A 16,088-nucleotide genomic window follows, 5' to 3' on the forward strand; every position below is an offset into this window, starting at 1 on the left:
AGAGAAAGCTGAATGAAAACTATATGAAATTGGTCTACCCTACTCTTACAACCTTTCTAAAGTCTGAAATTAGGGATGCCTGGGTGCTTCAGTTGGTTAAGCATCTGCTTTCAGCTCAGGTCATGACCCCAGGATCCTGGGATCAAGTCCCGCCTCGGGCTCCTTGCTCAGCAGGGAGTCTGCTTCTCCCTCTCCCTCAGCCGCTCCCCCCCTGCTTGTGCTCTCTCTCTCTATGACAAATAGATAAATATAATCTTTCTTTAAAAATGGAGTCTACTCTTTTTCGTGGCGCCTCGGAGGCGGTAGGCTGCTTCAGGATGAAGCTGAACATCTCTTTCCCAGCTACTGGCTGCCAGAAACTCATTGAAGTGGACGATGAACGCAAACTTCGTACCTTTTATGAGAAGCGTATGGCCACAGAAGTTGCTGCTGATGCTCTGGGTGAAGAATGGAAGGGTTATGTGGTCCGAATCAGTGGTGGCAATGACAAACAGGGCTTCCCCATGAAGCAGGGTGTCTTGACCCACGGTCGTGTCTGCCTGCTGCTGAGTAAGGGGCATTCCTGCTACAGACCAAGGCGGACTGGAGAGAGAAAGCGCAAATCCGTTCGGGGTTGCATTGTGGATGCCAATCTCAGCGTTCTCAACTTGGTCATTGTAAAAAAAGGGGAGAAGGATATTCCTGGACTCACTGATACTACTGTGCCTCGTCGCCTGGGGCCCAAAAGAGCCAGCAGAATCCGCAAACTTTTCAATCTCTCTAAAGAGGATGAAGTCCGCCAGTATGTTGTGAGAAAGCCCCTAAACAAAGAAGGGAAGAAACCTAGAACCAAAGCGCCTAAGATTCAGCGTCTTGTCACTCCACGTGTCCTCCAGCACCAACGGCGGCGTATTGCTTTGAAGAAGCAGCGCACTAAGAAAAATAAGGAAGAGGCTGCAGAATATGCTAAACTTTTGGCCAAGAGAATGAAGGAGGCCAAAGAAAAACGCCAGGAACAGATTGCCAAGAGACGGAGGCTGTCCTCTCTGAGAGCCTCTACCTCTAAGTCTGAGTCCAGTCAAAAATGAGATTTTCTATGAGTGACAAATAAATACGATCAGACATCAAATGCCCCCCCAAAAAATAAAATAAAATAAAATAAAAATGGAGTCTAAAATCATTTCAAAAGGTGGGTGGAAAGGAGACAGGGCTGCCAGGAGAGTGCCATTGCGTCAAATTCCAATCAACTATATAGGCTTAGTGAAGTGAGAGATGCGGTCGGCGGGCAGTGGGCGGGGTGGGGGGGGGCGTATCAATGCATGCCTGGCAGGTACCATGGGATGAGATGTGAACTTATAAGATCACTCACCAGCTCTCCAAATACACATATAGTCAGAGCTTCCCACAGGGCTAAATGTGGTTGGACTCTTTAGAAAATACAATCCCTCGTGCAAGCCAGTTACTTCATCTGGTGCTCAGCTGAAGAAACAGTTCCTGTACTAGGAGAAAGTGATTGCACTGCTTTATGGAATGTGGCAGAAAATACCTCCCAGCTTCCATCTGCCCCTTCTCCTTCAGCAATACACCTCCTGGTCTTCCAGCTGGAACATTGAATCTGGCTAAAAGAAATTGAAGAGTTTCTCTATTTGTTTGGAAAAGAGTATACCGTGGTAATGAAAACCGGAGCTTTGGGGTTCATCAAATAGAGCAGAATCAAACTTAGCTGTGTGATTGTCCATCTTGAGGCTTAGTCACATTGTCTGTGAAACAGAGTGATAATGATAAACTTACCTTATAAAATTGCTGTGACTATTAAATTTTTTAACTCATGGGGCACCTGTGTGGCTCAGTTGGTTGGGCGACTGCCTTCGGCTCAGGTCATGATCCTGGAGTCCCGGGATCGAGTCCCGCATCGGGCTCCCTGCTCAGCAGGGAGTCTGCTTCTCCCTCTGACCCCCCCCCTCTCATGTGCTTGCTGTCTCTCTCATTCTCTCTGTCTCAAATAAATAAATAAAATCTTTAAATAAATAAATTTTTTAACCCATGCAAATGCTTTTCATTGAGCATAGTAATCTGGCACAGGATATGTGCTCCGTTAAATATTAGCTATTATTTAAAGGCAAAAAGAAAAAAACACTGAAATCTGTAGCAGTAGAAGGTTCGTGATGAGACGTTCACCTATAACTCTGATTGCACACCCATTAACCCAGTACTCAATAGTTTTGAAATTGTGAACTTGTACTCAGCTTCCTTTTCCCGAGCTAGACTTCACTCCTTGGGGGATTCTCACAGTCTCTGTATTCTATCATCCAAATCACTGAATCTCTCCAGTTTCCTAAACTGGAGGAGAATCCATCCTCCGTTCTAGTGAGCGGAGAAGGGAACCTGGAAAGGAAGGTGAATCTCATTGCCTGAGTGCTACTGTCAGGCCTCTTCCTAATCATGAGATAGCTTTACCTGATGCACTTGTCATCTTTCCTTCCTTCTTCTTTTCCTTATGTCTACATATAATTGGTACCCCTATTAAATAGCCCTAATTACTAAGATTAGATAGATATGCTTTTACTTTTAAACAGCTGGGAATTATAAATAAGAATTTCAGAATTCATATGTATTCATAGGAATTCATGAATATACATATATATGTATCACATCTTTTTGAAAATTATTTATTTATTTATTTGCGAGAGCGAGAATGAGAGAGAGAGAGAGAGAGAGCACATGAGAGGGGGGAGGGTCAGAGGGAGAAGCAGACTGCTCGCTGAGCGGGGAGCCCGATGTGGGACTCGATCCTGAGACTCCAGGATCATGACCTGAGCTGAAGGCAGTCGCTCAACCAACTGAGCCACCCAGGCGCCCTGTATCACGTCTTTTTAATCTATTCATCCACTGGAGAACACTTAGGTTGTTTTCTTGTCTTAGCTATTATGAATAATACTGCAATGAACATGGGAGTGTAGATATCTCTTCAATAACTTGTTTTCATTTCCTCTGAGGGAAAAAAAGACTTTCAGTTGAATTAGAGCACCATTGTAATAGTTGCCTTTAAAAAAAAAAAAAAATCCAAAGTTGGGCGCCTGAGTGGCTCAGTCGTTAAGCGTCTGCCTTCAGCTCAGGTCATGATCCCAGGGTCCTGGGATCGAGCCCCGCATCGGGTTCCCTCTCCGTGGGAAGCCTGCTTCTCCCTCTCCCACTCCCCCTGCTTGTGTTCCCTCTCTCGCTGTGTCTGTCTCTGTCAAATAAATAAATAAAGTCTTTAAAAAAATCCAAAGTACACGTACAGTCTAAGAATATGTGTTTTCAACCTGAAAGTGAGAAATGAGGACATTATTACTGACAAGCAGGGCTGGCTTACATAAACTAAGCGTGAATTAGGGTATCCGCAAGTAAATTTCTTTCTTTCTTTTTTTTAAAGATTTTATTTATTTATTTATTTATTTATTTGAGAGAGAGAGAATGAGAGAGAGAGAGAGCACATGAGAGGGGGGAAGGGTCAGAGGGAGAAGCAGACTCCCTGCTGAGCAGGGAGCCTGATGCGGGACTTGATCGCAGGACTCCAGGATCATGACCTGAGCCGAAAGCAGTCGCTTAACCAACTGAGCCACCCAGGTGCCCTCAGCAAGTAAACTTCTAATGAGAGCAAACTGTAAAATGATATTTGTGATTGTAGACAAACATCACGGCATCGTCATGTGACACATCATGACTGTTGGACTTCTTATGCTTATTCTATCGTTTTCTATTTTAATGTGGAATCGCGCGTGATGGTGGAGGTGGGGTACCATGGTTTCCCAGTACTTAGGATCTCTAGCAATTTTTATCCAGCCTGCTGATGGAAATCACAGGATAAGAGAGATTGTGGGGCGGGGGCATTGGGAGGAGGAAAAATCCACTCTCTTTATAAATTTCTCTTAGTGATATCTTTGTAGCTTTAGCTACAACCATCGTCATCTTCTTTGATTCTTCTCTATTCATCCCCTATATTCAACTCTGCCTTTTTTTTTCCTTTGAAATTATGATCTGAATTTACCTTCCTCTCTTTCCTTCACTATTACTGTCTAGCATAAATCTTTATCGAGTCATTTCAGGATTACTTGAACAATCTCCTCATCTGGTCTTCCTGACAGTGGTTTATCCCCTGGCTCTTGTCCGATTAATCCTCCCATAATACTACTTTCATTGTATCACTCTACTGCTTCAGAATCTAAAATGAATCTCTGTTGCTGAGTGACTCATCCAAACTCTTCTGTCTGACTTTGAAAGCGTCTAACAATTTTATACCACCTGAATTATTGCAATTTATTGCCCTCTGTTTCTTTATGTGGATTATCATCAGACTGGTCTTTGCCTTTCCTTCCACTTTACTCATGCTGTTTTTTCCCCCAGGACACCAAAAGATTTGTATACATTCCCATCCAGAAATAACTTTGCCTTTTGGGGACATCACCTAGAATTTCCTTTGAGAAACATCAAACCCATCAAGTCCACAGTTTTGGAAGTGGCTGACGCCACAGCCAGTTCTGGGGTGGACATGTGACCCTGGCTAATCAGAAAACCACAACCCCTTGGTCACAGCAGCTGATTCAATGTAGAACACATGACCCAAGCTGTCCAGTGAGACCCGGGCCCAGATCTTTTGTTGGAACCTTTCAAAAAGAGTGGTACTTAGCAAAGTTCAGTACAGTACAAGAAACAGCCACTAACAGATTCCTGAGGATATAGTTTGAGCTTCTAGATCTACTTATGCCTGATCTTTTCAGTAATAAGAAACAATAAATCCTTCTTTCTGTTTGGCTTAAACCAATTTGAATTTGTTTGCAAAGAGCATTCCCACCTCTTTACCTCTTCAAGTTAAATTCATCCTTTGAGATCTACCTCTCATGCCACTTTTGAACTGTCCTTCCATTTCCTTAATTCCCATTACACCTTCATCTATACTACATTAACACTAAATCATCCCAGTTGTGCAGTATTTTCTAGTTTTGCTCCCCTGCTCTACTTAAAAGCTTGGACCATGAATTACATTCCTCTTGTGTCCACCACCCTGAAGAATCTTTCACACATAAGATGCAGACTGACTGATAACTTCTTGATTAAATTACTTTGCTCTAGGAAGTCAACAGTCAGAATCTCAAAGAGTAAATGAAAAGTGGGCAAATTGTTGCCAATCAGAGCCCTGCTCTGTGGATAATTCTGTTCCCATCTTCCTGATTATGGAATCATGGTTATATATGGAAGGAAGAGAAGAAGAGAACGCACATCAGTGACCTTGGTATAAAGTCACACTTTGCACCACCTTCTGAAGCTATCTGTTCAGGCCTTTGGAGGGGCCCCATAACACCTACCCGTTCTAGAATGTGGGTTTGGTTTTTATTCAGGAATAGTAAAACCAATAAATCAGGAGGTGACTGCCACTGAAAAGATAGTTACTCACAGTTCCCAAGAGGAGGGGGCACACCACACCATGCAGGACCACATGGGGAAGAACAGCGGGGGTTCTGCAGATAAAAAGAGCAAGGGGAAAGTCTATCACGGTCTCCAAAGGAAAGGCAAGGCAAGCAAAGCAAGGCAGAGTAAGCAGGTTCAGGATCGGCTAGTTTGAATAATTTCAGCGGGCTCTAGGGTGTACAGGCAGTCCCAAATTATCTGGTTCCTGGTCCTGGATTGACTAGGGGAGGGGAATATTGGTTTAGTGTGTAAGAGTTTGATAAAGGAGACAGTTGGGGAGATATGGGTTCTGGATTTGTCAGTTTGCATATGAAAGGTTCTAGAGAGTTATTTGTGGTCTCCGGGAATTAGCTAGCCCTGCAGGGGCAGTCTAGCCCCAGTCAATGAGGTCCTGGATGGCAGAGTATCACGAAACCCAGAAAATAAGAACATATAGTTGACCCACACCCTTCTTTTCCACCCGAGTTCAGAACACATTGAACAATAAGACAAAGGAGAGGCGGGTGGTGGACAAAATATCCCCTCTATTACTGAGAAAGCCTACATGTGAGAATGTGACTTAATGTGAGAGTCAAACAGGCCTTCTAATCCCATCCAGAATTAGTCAGACTTACTCATGTGGTCAAAGGCAGCATTGGATCAGGACACCTTTCCCAAGTGGGAAGAACTTTACAGCATGAGCAACAGAGAAGAAATTGTGCTTACTGCCAGCAAATTTACTTCCAAGACGGGGGGGGAGAAATCAGGTCAGGAGATGAGTCAAGCACACCCAGTTTATTCTTCCCAAATGTATCAATCAGACAAGACAACCCACCTTGCCCGGGCAGAGTGAGTAGAGTAGGGAATGTCAAGGGGATATTGCTTGACTAAACTCCCTTTTCATGGAGGGACACAAAAACCAGATTTTTCTAGAGATCTAGGAAGACTGAAATTTTGGCACTTTCATAACCATGATTCCAGCTTCGTGTTTTATATTTTAAAGCAGAAGGTTCAGCTAGTTGATACTACAGGTTGATTCAATTCCCCCACCGTTCTCTGTAGAAGTTTGCCAACATTTGCTCTATATATGCTCGTTGAATGCTTATAGATTTACCTACACATCCTGGGAGCAGGGCCAGTCTGTGCCTTAAATGAGCTATATATATATATATAGTCTTTATTTATGTCTTTTATTTTTTAATTTTAAAAAAAATTTTTAAGGGCGCCTGGGTGGCTCAGTTGGTTGAGCGACTGCCTTCGGCTCAGGTCATGATCCTGGAGTCCCTGGATCGAGTCCCGCATCGGGCTCCCCGCTCAGCGGGGAGTCTGCTTCTCCCTCTGACCCTCCCCCCCTCTCATGTGCTCTCTCTCTCTCACTCTCTCTGTCTCAAATAAATAAATAAAATCTTTAAAAAAATTTTTTTTTAATTTAAATTCAATAAGCCAACACTAGGGAGCCAGATATTTTAAAAATTACTTATAAAGCAGTGTGAGAAACACAGAACCAGAGGAAGGAGAACTCTGAAGTTGTAAAGGAAGGAATGACTTTTGTGGGTGATAAGGTGAGGGATAGGAGGTGACTCCTGGGACATGACAGGAAAGACTGCCTTTTGCCTACTGGGAAGGATGTTATGTTATGCTCAATAACTTAGAATTTATCTGAAGGGTAGTGGAACACCACTGAGGGATTTGAATCAGAAAAGCAACATTATCAATTTACTTTTGGAAAAGAAAATTATTTATTGAAAAAAGAATCATATGAAATCTCTCCTATATCTAATAGACAGGAGGGAAGTCTGAAGGCTGGCAGATAAGTTAGAAGTATTGCAATAGATCAGATTTTTTTACCTAAGCCAAGGCCTGCCCCAAATAATTTTTATGTAAGCCTATTTATTAGCAAGTAAAGTACACATCAGGGTTTCATTTGGCATAGAGCATAGAGTGCAATAAAGTAAACTGAAGCCAAACATTAATTATAGGCACATGTTATGCTTCTAACGTGGGTATATATTAAATCAGCGAGGATTCATTCCTTAGAGAGGATTTCTGTCATCCCTGCTCTATTCTTTTTTTTTCTGTTTACACATGAAGATGAAGTTATTATCAGTTACCCTCCCTGCAAACTCCCCCCTCCCCATCTCCACCCCACCTTCCACCTTTCTTCTTGATAAGAGATAAGAGGCCTGAGTGGTTTAAGGATCAGGTATGTGTTTCAGGATTATGAAGAGGATATTAACTAGTCTAAGCCTGTCAGTTAATTCTGTGTCCTTTGCCTATGGTCATTTTAGAAATGGGAATGTGATGCACTAATGGCAAGTCGTTGGGAGGCTTCCAGGAAAGGTGTACCTACCGAAGAAAAGGGACGGGGCAGGAAACAGACTATCTGCTTTGCTAGATTTGGTGTGATGCCTGGAACTGTGGCAACCATCTTGACTGTGAGGGACTACACTAACCTACTGAAAATTGCAGCGTGAAGGATGGCAGGGACTGGGTTGATGATATGGAGGACTCAACCTGGAGCTGTCTTACTTGGAACTTCATGTTATTTAGGACAGGAAATGTCCTTATTACTGAAGCTTCTTTTAGTTGGGTGTTCTGCTCATTCTGGTGTAGGCTCCCAGAGAGAAAGACACGTATGAGCTTTTGATTTATCAGCAAAAGGATTCATAGATACATGTTCTGTGTTGTTTCTAAAGCAGTACTTGTCAAATTTTAATGTGCCTATGAATCACCTGGGGTCCTTGTTTAAAGGCAGATTCAGATTCAGGAGATATTACATTTCTGAGAAACTCCCAGGAGACTGGATGATACTGGTGCAAGGGCCACACCTTTGAGGAGCAAATGTAGGCAACAGGTGTAGCTCACTGAAGGGTAGACCATGGGAAAACCTCCCAGAAACTGATAGGACTTTTAAAGGGAGAGCCAGGAGTCATGGTGTAATAGTGATTCTGATCATTCAAATAGAATAGGCTGATACTATGTCTTCTTTTTTTTTTTTTTTAAAGATTTTATTTATTTATTTGAGAGAGAGAAACAGCATGAGAGGGGAGAAGGTCAGAGGGAGAAGCAGGCTCCCCGCTGAGCCGGGAGCCCGATGTGGGACTTGATCCCAGGACTCCGGGATCATGACCTGAGCCGAAGGCAGTTGCTTAACCAACTGAGCCACCCAGGCGCCCCTGATACTATGTCTTCTTAATAATTTCAGAAAGGTTAAGGGACAAATGGTGAAACAAGGACAAGCTTTTAGAGACTGTCTGGGCAGAGAAGAGAGACATAGAAAGTGTCTTTCTTAAGAGGTCCCCAGACAAAGCACAAATCCATGGTTCTGGCAAGGCTTTCAGATGACTGCAGAGGCCTTTTGCCCTGAAAATTTGGTGGCATTCCTATCTTCATCACGGTAGGTAATTTAAACCAACAACAACAACCAAATCTATGAAATAAGTGTCAGGAAGCCCAAACGAACTCTGATTTTTCCTCCCGTGATTACTACTTTGATGCTTTTTTTAAAATTTTTTTAAAGATTTTATTTATTTATTTGAGAGAGAGAGAATGAGAGATAGAGAGCACGAGAGGGAAGAGGGTCAGAGGGAGAAGCAGACTCCCTGCCGAGCAGGGAGCCCGATGCGGGACTCGATCCCGGGACTCCGGGACCATGACCTGAGCCGAAGGCAGTCGCCCAACCGACTGAGCCACCCAGGCGCCCCCCTACTTTGATGCTTTCTTTGGAAGTAATAGCTGTATAATTCTTCCCAAATGTTTTTGGGGGGTACATTTGCTTGGCTGGTACCTTAATCATGCATGAGTATGCTTATAGGGTAACTGGACCCTAGATTTTAGGATGGGAAAGCTTGGAATAACGTCAGTTCAAAGCATCTCTTTAATTTGAAATGTTCCCCAAAGGCAGCAACAAAAAAGATTTAGAGCTTGTGGGATGGGAAGATAACTTTGTAAGGACTATTTTGTGTTCTTGGGAAGAAACCGTGACTCCTAGCAGTAGATAATCTACGATATATTTTGTAAACCAACTACCACTTGGAATTTACATAAAAATCCATTTTACTTTACTTTTTATTTCAAAAAAATTAATAATAGCAATAGAATTTTCATCCCAATTTTGAGAATAACTCTGGGGAACATTAAAAAAATGTGCATACAAATATTACAATTGGCTCCTGGTTCCTGTGATTAACAATATAAGGAATCACAAAAAATACAAGGAAACCATTTATAGGAGTCATATCTCTAGTTTTATAGGGGAGAGTGTGCTTGTTATTTTAAGACCAAGTGATGGTATACTTTGTCTAGATCTAGCTATTAGAAGAAAGAATACAAAGGCAAAACAAGCTAGTTCTGAGACAAAGACTGGACTCATAAAGAGCAGAATTAATAGAGGAATTCCAAGAATAAAAATTATAAATCCTAGAATAAGGATCATTAGTATATGGGAACTCTGTTAGTGAGCCAAGGAAGTCCCAAGTGGCCTTTTCCTTTTTCCATGAGATCCTTAGGTCAATAGCAGTTTGAGTCTGTGTGATATAAAATCAAGATATTTCACATAAAGAGTAAGAAATATTTTGTCTCCACAAACATATTCCTGGGGCAATCTAGTCTCTCAATTCGGGTTAGCAAAATCTGTCTCTCTTCCTGCCCACCTAGAATGTTAAATCTCTGTAAATCATTATTTGCAAGTTAATAAGGTTTTCCAAAGTAAAGGGACTTCATGAAACTTGTCTAAGGAGAAACAAGACCAACTTCACTACAGGCAGTAGATTCAGTGGTTAATAGTTTTTGGGGGCTTTGTAGACTTGTTTCCAAATCAGGGCTTTCCCATCTAATAGCTGCATGACTTGGATAGAGTCACTTGAAGTCTTTATAGTGTTCTCATCTGTTTCTTTTAAAAGGATGGCAACGCTATGGTATTAAGTTATATGCAATTATATATGTGCAGTGTTTAGCATGGTATTGGTAGTTATAAATTCACTTACTTGTTTCACAAAGTGGTTATAGAAAAATCTTTATATGCCAGACACTGTACCGGATGTTGGGGATCTGGGCATGAACAAAACAAATATGCCTCCCACCCTCAAAGGAGTTTTACCTCCAAGTAGGTAAAGCAGCTGATCAAAAGGCAAGCCAATATAATATATAAATATAAACTTCCAATGAAATACCTTCCCATTGTATAAGTATAATCCTGTATACTTAGGCTTAGTAGATGAGTAGGTCCGCAGATTTCTGAGCCTGTATTTTCAAACATTCAATTGTTATGAAACCAACTTGAGAATAATGAGGGAGTAACTTCAATGGCACACTAGGACAACTAAGGGATGCTTTCGTTAACCATTTTACCAAAAGCAGGAAAGGAAGTTTGGACTCTTTGTTCAGATAATAGAGTATGGAATTTCCTTCTTTCAATTCATTGTGTTTATCCACTGTATACTTCAGTGGAAGGTCAGCTTTGGAAATGGTATACAGGAATTCCATGCTGGATCCCAAGGTATTTAAAAAAATAGTTTAATAGGCAAATTGAAAGCACAAGAAAACAACTAAATATAGATAACTGCAGCTAAGGGACACCTGGGTGGCTCAGTGGGTTAAGTGTGTGCCTTTGGCTCAGGTCATGATCCCAAGGTCCTGGGATGGAGTCCCACATCTGGCTCCTTGCTCAGCAGAGAGCCAGCTTCCCCTCTGCCTGTCGCTCCCCCCTGCTTGTGCCCGCTTGCTCTCTGACAGATAAATAAAATCTCAAAAAAAAAAAAAAACCTGCGGATATAAAAATTGCTGACTGACGGCTTTTTCTTTTTGAAGAAGAAGACTGCTTGAAATCGAAGGATATTGCCTGTTAAATTATTTTTGAATCATAGAATGTTAGAACTAGAAGGATCTTTTAAGAACAGTTGTCCAATTGTTTCATTTTATAGATCAGGACAAAGTCCAGGGAAGTTAAGTGATGTCCCTGAGGTCATATACCTACTCAAGTCAGTGTCAACATTATAACCCAGACCTCCTAAGCCAGATCCGATGTTTTGGCTCCTTGTCACTTGGACCCAGTCAACCAGCGTTGACTACACTGTTGATTTGTGACACGTAGATAGTCATTCTCGCAGTTACATAGATTAGCCCTCTAAAACCACCTCATTCCACTTTCCTGCATGCCTTCCTCTATTTTAGAGGTTAGAAAGCCAAAAAGCACATGCTCCACACTCCTTTGTAACTAAGATTCTAACTTGGAAGGCAGATGTGAGCATGAGTTGGGTGTGGCCGTGAATGGGGAAATTTGATCTTATGGCAGAAGCATTTGTTTTTGTTTTCAGGGTAATTGTAGCACAGGCTTTGTTATCTGTATTTGGTCCTTAACATTATAAGTGATGAATGATGGGCAGTAGTTGGATTAGTGTCCATTGAAACACTTTCCCTTGGAACAACAGGTATAGCATTATGTTATTTCTATATGACATTCAAGCTGGGTTGCCACATTTTCCTAAAAATTTTGTGTGCCAGCATTTTAATAAATCATTTTCTGCTTCAAATAGCTAGAATGGATTCTGTTGTGTGCAGCTAAGAAATCTGACTCGGGTTGAGTAGCTTCCAACAGAATCTTAGTGATAAAAGATAGTCCTTTAGCAGATTCATAATTGAGAAGAAAATTGAAATTAAGCAAATTAAGTCTGAAAGCCTGAGACTAGGGCATTGATGATATACGTCCAGGTCTGAGTCTGACAGGCTTAGAACCAAGAGCTCTGATGTCCAAGGGTGGGAGAAGCTGATTGTTTCAGCTCAGGAAAATTCACCCTTCTTCTGTTTTTTCGTTCTACTCAGTCCCCCAAAGGATTGGATGATGCCCACCTGCATTGGTGAGAATGATCTTCTTTATTCAGGCTACTGATTCATATGCTAATCTGTTGTCGAGACACCCAGAAATAATGTTTTACCAGCCAACTGGTAAAACATTTTTTTTTCTTTTTTCTTTTTTTTTTTTAAGATTTTATTTATTTATTCATGAGAGACACAGAGAGAGAGAGCGAGAGAGAGGCAGAGGGAGAAGCAGGCTCCCAAGGAGCAGGGAGCCCGATGCGGGACTCGATCCCAGGACTCTGGGATCATGACCTGAGCCGAAGGCAGACGCTTAACCATCTGAGCCACCCAGGCGCCCACTGGTAAAACATTTTTTACCTCTCTCTTTTTTTAAAGATTTTATTTATTTGACAGAGACACAGCAAAAGAGGGAACACAAGCAGGGGGAGTGGGAGAGGGAGAAACAGGCTTCCCGCGGAGCAGGGATCGATCCCAGGCTGGGATCATGACCTGAGCTGAAGGCAGACGCTTAATGACTGAGCCACCCAGGCGCCCCCTAGCTGGACATCTCTTAACCAGTCAAGTTGACATATAAAATTAACCGTTACGGAAGTGCAACGTCAGGTAGTGTTAAGTGCTCTGAAGAAAAATAAAAATGGATAAGGGAGCTGGGGTGTACATTAAAAAAAAAATAAGATGTCTTCTAACAAAAAATAAATTGTGATATGTTCACCCAAGGACTACCTCATGGGACAAACGATAGCTCTATACAATGTGGATAAAACTTTGAAACATAGTATTGAGTAAAAAAAGCAAGAAATGATGCCATGAGAAAACAATCAGCCAAATCCAAAATATGGAATATTCTGCAGGTCAAAAGATCTAGCTTTCTCAAAAAAAAAGGCAAAAAAGGGCATGATAACAAGAAGAGAAGAGGGGAAGAAGCAACAGTCAACAAGGTGAGGTGAGCTAAAACTAGATTACTAAACTTGAGAATTGGTGAAATGGGGTGAAGGATTATAATAATGTAATAGATTGCTTATGTAATTGTCTCTACTTTTATTTCAGTTTGAAAATTCCCATAATTCAAATTTTTTAAAATGAGAAAAGTAATTTGCTTAGAAACTTCTTCTGGGCTGAAAAGTAAAAATGTATCTATAAGAATAAAGTAGAAGTCACAGGTTTGGCAGAAGCCGCTGGGGTCTCAGCCGAATCTCGGATTTCTAGACCCTGAGCTGCTCTGCAAGTCACCATGCCGCGTGGAAGTCAGAGCCGCACCTCCCGCATGGCCCCTCCGGCCAGCCGGGTACCTCAGATGAGAGCGGCACCTAGACCAGCGCCAGCAGCTCAGCCTCCGGCAGCGGCTCCACCAGCTGCTGTTGGCTCACCTGCTGCTGCGCCCCGGCAGCCAGGGCTCATGGCCCAGGTGGCAACCACTGCAGCTGGCGTGGCTGTGGGCTCTGCTGTCGGGCACACGATAGGTCATGCCATCACTGGGGGCTTCAGTGGAGGAGGCAATGCTGAGCCTTCAAGGCCTGACATCACTTACCAGGAGCCTCAGGGAACCCAGCCAGCATACCAGGAGCAGCAGCAGTTTGGCCCATGCCACTAATGAGATGAAACAGTTTCTGGAGTGTGCCCAGAACCAGGGTGACCTGAAGCTTTGTGCAGGTTTCAGCGAGGTGCTGAAACAGTGCAGATTTGCAAATGGATTAGCCTAATCAAGAAGTTCAAATTGAAGATAAGGAAAATCATCTCTCATAACCAAGTTAATTTAGCATAAAAATATAATTGATGGTGAATGGTGAATATATAAAGTGTAAAACCACCAGTTAAGCTTCTCCTTCATCATTAAATACAGCTTTCTTCAGAATTGGAATAAAAAAGGTTGTTCTTACTGTATGGAAGTTCATTGAGTTGGTTTGAATTTGGGGTTGGGCAGATATTTGTGTGCCTCCTTAAATCACCTTTTGTGATGTTCTCATTTGTGAATTAGAATAAAGTGATTTTCTCCCCCCCCAAAAAAGTCACAGGTTTATGTGTCATTATAAAGACCTTTTGTTTTGAGATTATTTTAGGTTCATACACAGTTGTAAAAAATAATTCAGACAGATTCCCTATACCCTTCACCGCAATGGCAATATCTTACATAACTATAGCACAATATTGCAATCAGGAAGTTGCCATTGATACAATCAATGGATCTTATTCAAATTTATCAGTTTGGTATGTATTCATTTATGTATATATGGCATGTATATTAATTTCTTTTTTTAAGATTTTATTTATTTATTTGACAGAGAGAGACACAGCGAGAGAGGGAACACAAGCAGGGGGAGTGGGAGAGGGAGAAGCAGGCTTCCTGCAGAGCAGGGAGCCCGATGCGGGGCTCGATCCCAGGATCCTGGGATGATGACCTGAGCCGAAGGCAGATGCTTAACGACTGAGCCACCCAGGCACCCCCATGTATATTAATTTCTATGCAATTTTATGAAAGTGTAGATTTGTGTGACTTCCACCATAGTCAAGATAGAGTTCCATGACAAGATTCTCTTGTACTACCTTTTATAGCCACAGACACAACCCTTCTTCCCTACCACCCCCAAACTCTGGCAGCCATTAACCTGTTCTCTATAATTTTGTCATTTCAAGACAAAATATATAAATGGAATCATACAGTATCTGTAACCCTTTGAAATTTGTTCCCCATCAACCATAATTCTTTTGAGATTCATTTAAGTTATTAAGTATAAAAATAAATCATTCCCTTTCTTATTATCAAGTAAGTATCCCATGGTATGGTTATGCCCCAGTTTGTTTAACCATTCATCTGCTAAAGGACATTTGGGTTGTTACTAATTTTTGGCCTTTACAAATAAAGTGACCATGAATTTTCATGTAAATTAGGTTTTTGTGTGAACACATTTTTTTCATTTCTCTGGGATAAATGTCCAAGAGTGCAATTACTGGGTGTAAGAAACTGCTATACTTTTTTCCACAGTGGCTGTCCCATCTCACATTTCCATCGGCAATATATGTGTGTGAGCTGTAACTGCTTAACTAACAGTTTTTCAAAATAACCGAAGAAAGAATGATGGTTTTTGGTTATTAATTCCTAGAGATTAATTGACCTCTTTCTGATGAAAATGTTTCAGCCCAAATGACCCCAGGGTTTGGGAAGATTTCTATAGGAGAAACTCATTGCAAAGAAGTTAGGTCAAGGAAGTCCTAAAAGTGTTTTAAAACAAGGCCAAAAATTTATCCTAAAGACACCTGAAAGGAAGAGAGAAAACCAACATTTAATGAGCAGATATACCAGGCATTTCCCGTTCTTTATCTCGTTTATTCCTCCTGATGATCCTGTAAGAAGGGTTATATGTCCATTTTAGAAATAATGTAATCAAGGGGCACCTGGGTGGCTCAGTGGGTTAAGCATCTGACTTTGGCTCAGGTCATGATCTTGGGGTCCTGGGATTGAGCCCCACATCAGGCTCCCTGCTCAGTGGGGAGTCTGCTTCTCCCTCTCCCACTGCCCATCCCCCTAGTGGTGTGCTTGCTCTGTCTCAAATAAATAAAATCTTTTTTTTTAAATAATGTAATCGAAGTCTCAAATAACATTTGAAACAGTCACAGTTACCAAATGGCAAAGTGAGAATAAAAAACCCAACTTCTAGCTGCCTTTAGCTCAGTGCCAGAAACATAGCAGGCAATCAGCACATTTGTTGAAAGGAATGAATGAATAGATAAATGTCAGCTCTGCTATTTATGTACCCCATGGCAAGACTATTAATTTCTCTGAGACTGTGTCTTCATTTGTTAAAGGAAAATGATAATAACACCTCCTTCAGAGTCGTGAACAAATAAGGTGATACAATAGGAAAAAAACA

At 41.7% G+C, this 16,088-nt stretch overlaps 1 protein-coding gene and 1 pseudogene across 1 annotated transcript; both read left to right on the forward strand.

Moving 5' to 3' along the window:
• Positions 1–279: 279 nt before the first annotated feature.
• Positions 280–1,103, forward strand: LOC118356200 (40S ribosomal protein S6-like). Its single transcript, XM_035723641.1, has one exon. The coding sequence runs from the start codon at positions 318–320 to the stop codon at positions 1,065–1,067; it is 750 nt and encodes a 249-aa protein (XP_035579534.1). The 5' UTR covers positions 280–317; the 3' UTR covers positions 1,068–1,103.
• Positions 1,104–13,453: 12,350 nt separating this feature from the next.
• Positions 13,454–14,103, forward strand: LOC113934895 (annotated as a pseudogene).
• The last annotated feature ends 1,985 nt before the right edge of the window (positions 14,104–16,088 follow it).

The sequence above is a fragment of the Zalophus californianus genome, chromosome 13 (assembly GCF_009762305.2).
Source record: "Zalophus californianus isolate mZalCal1 chromosome 13, mZalCal1.pri.v2, whole genome shotgun sequence".
In the NCBI taxonomy this organism is placed as follows: Eukaryota; Metazoa; Chordata; class Mammalia; order Carnivora; family Otariidae; genus Zalophus; species Zalophus californianus.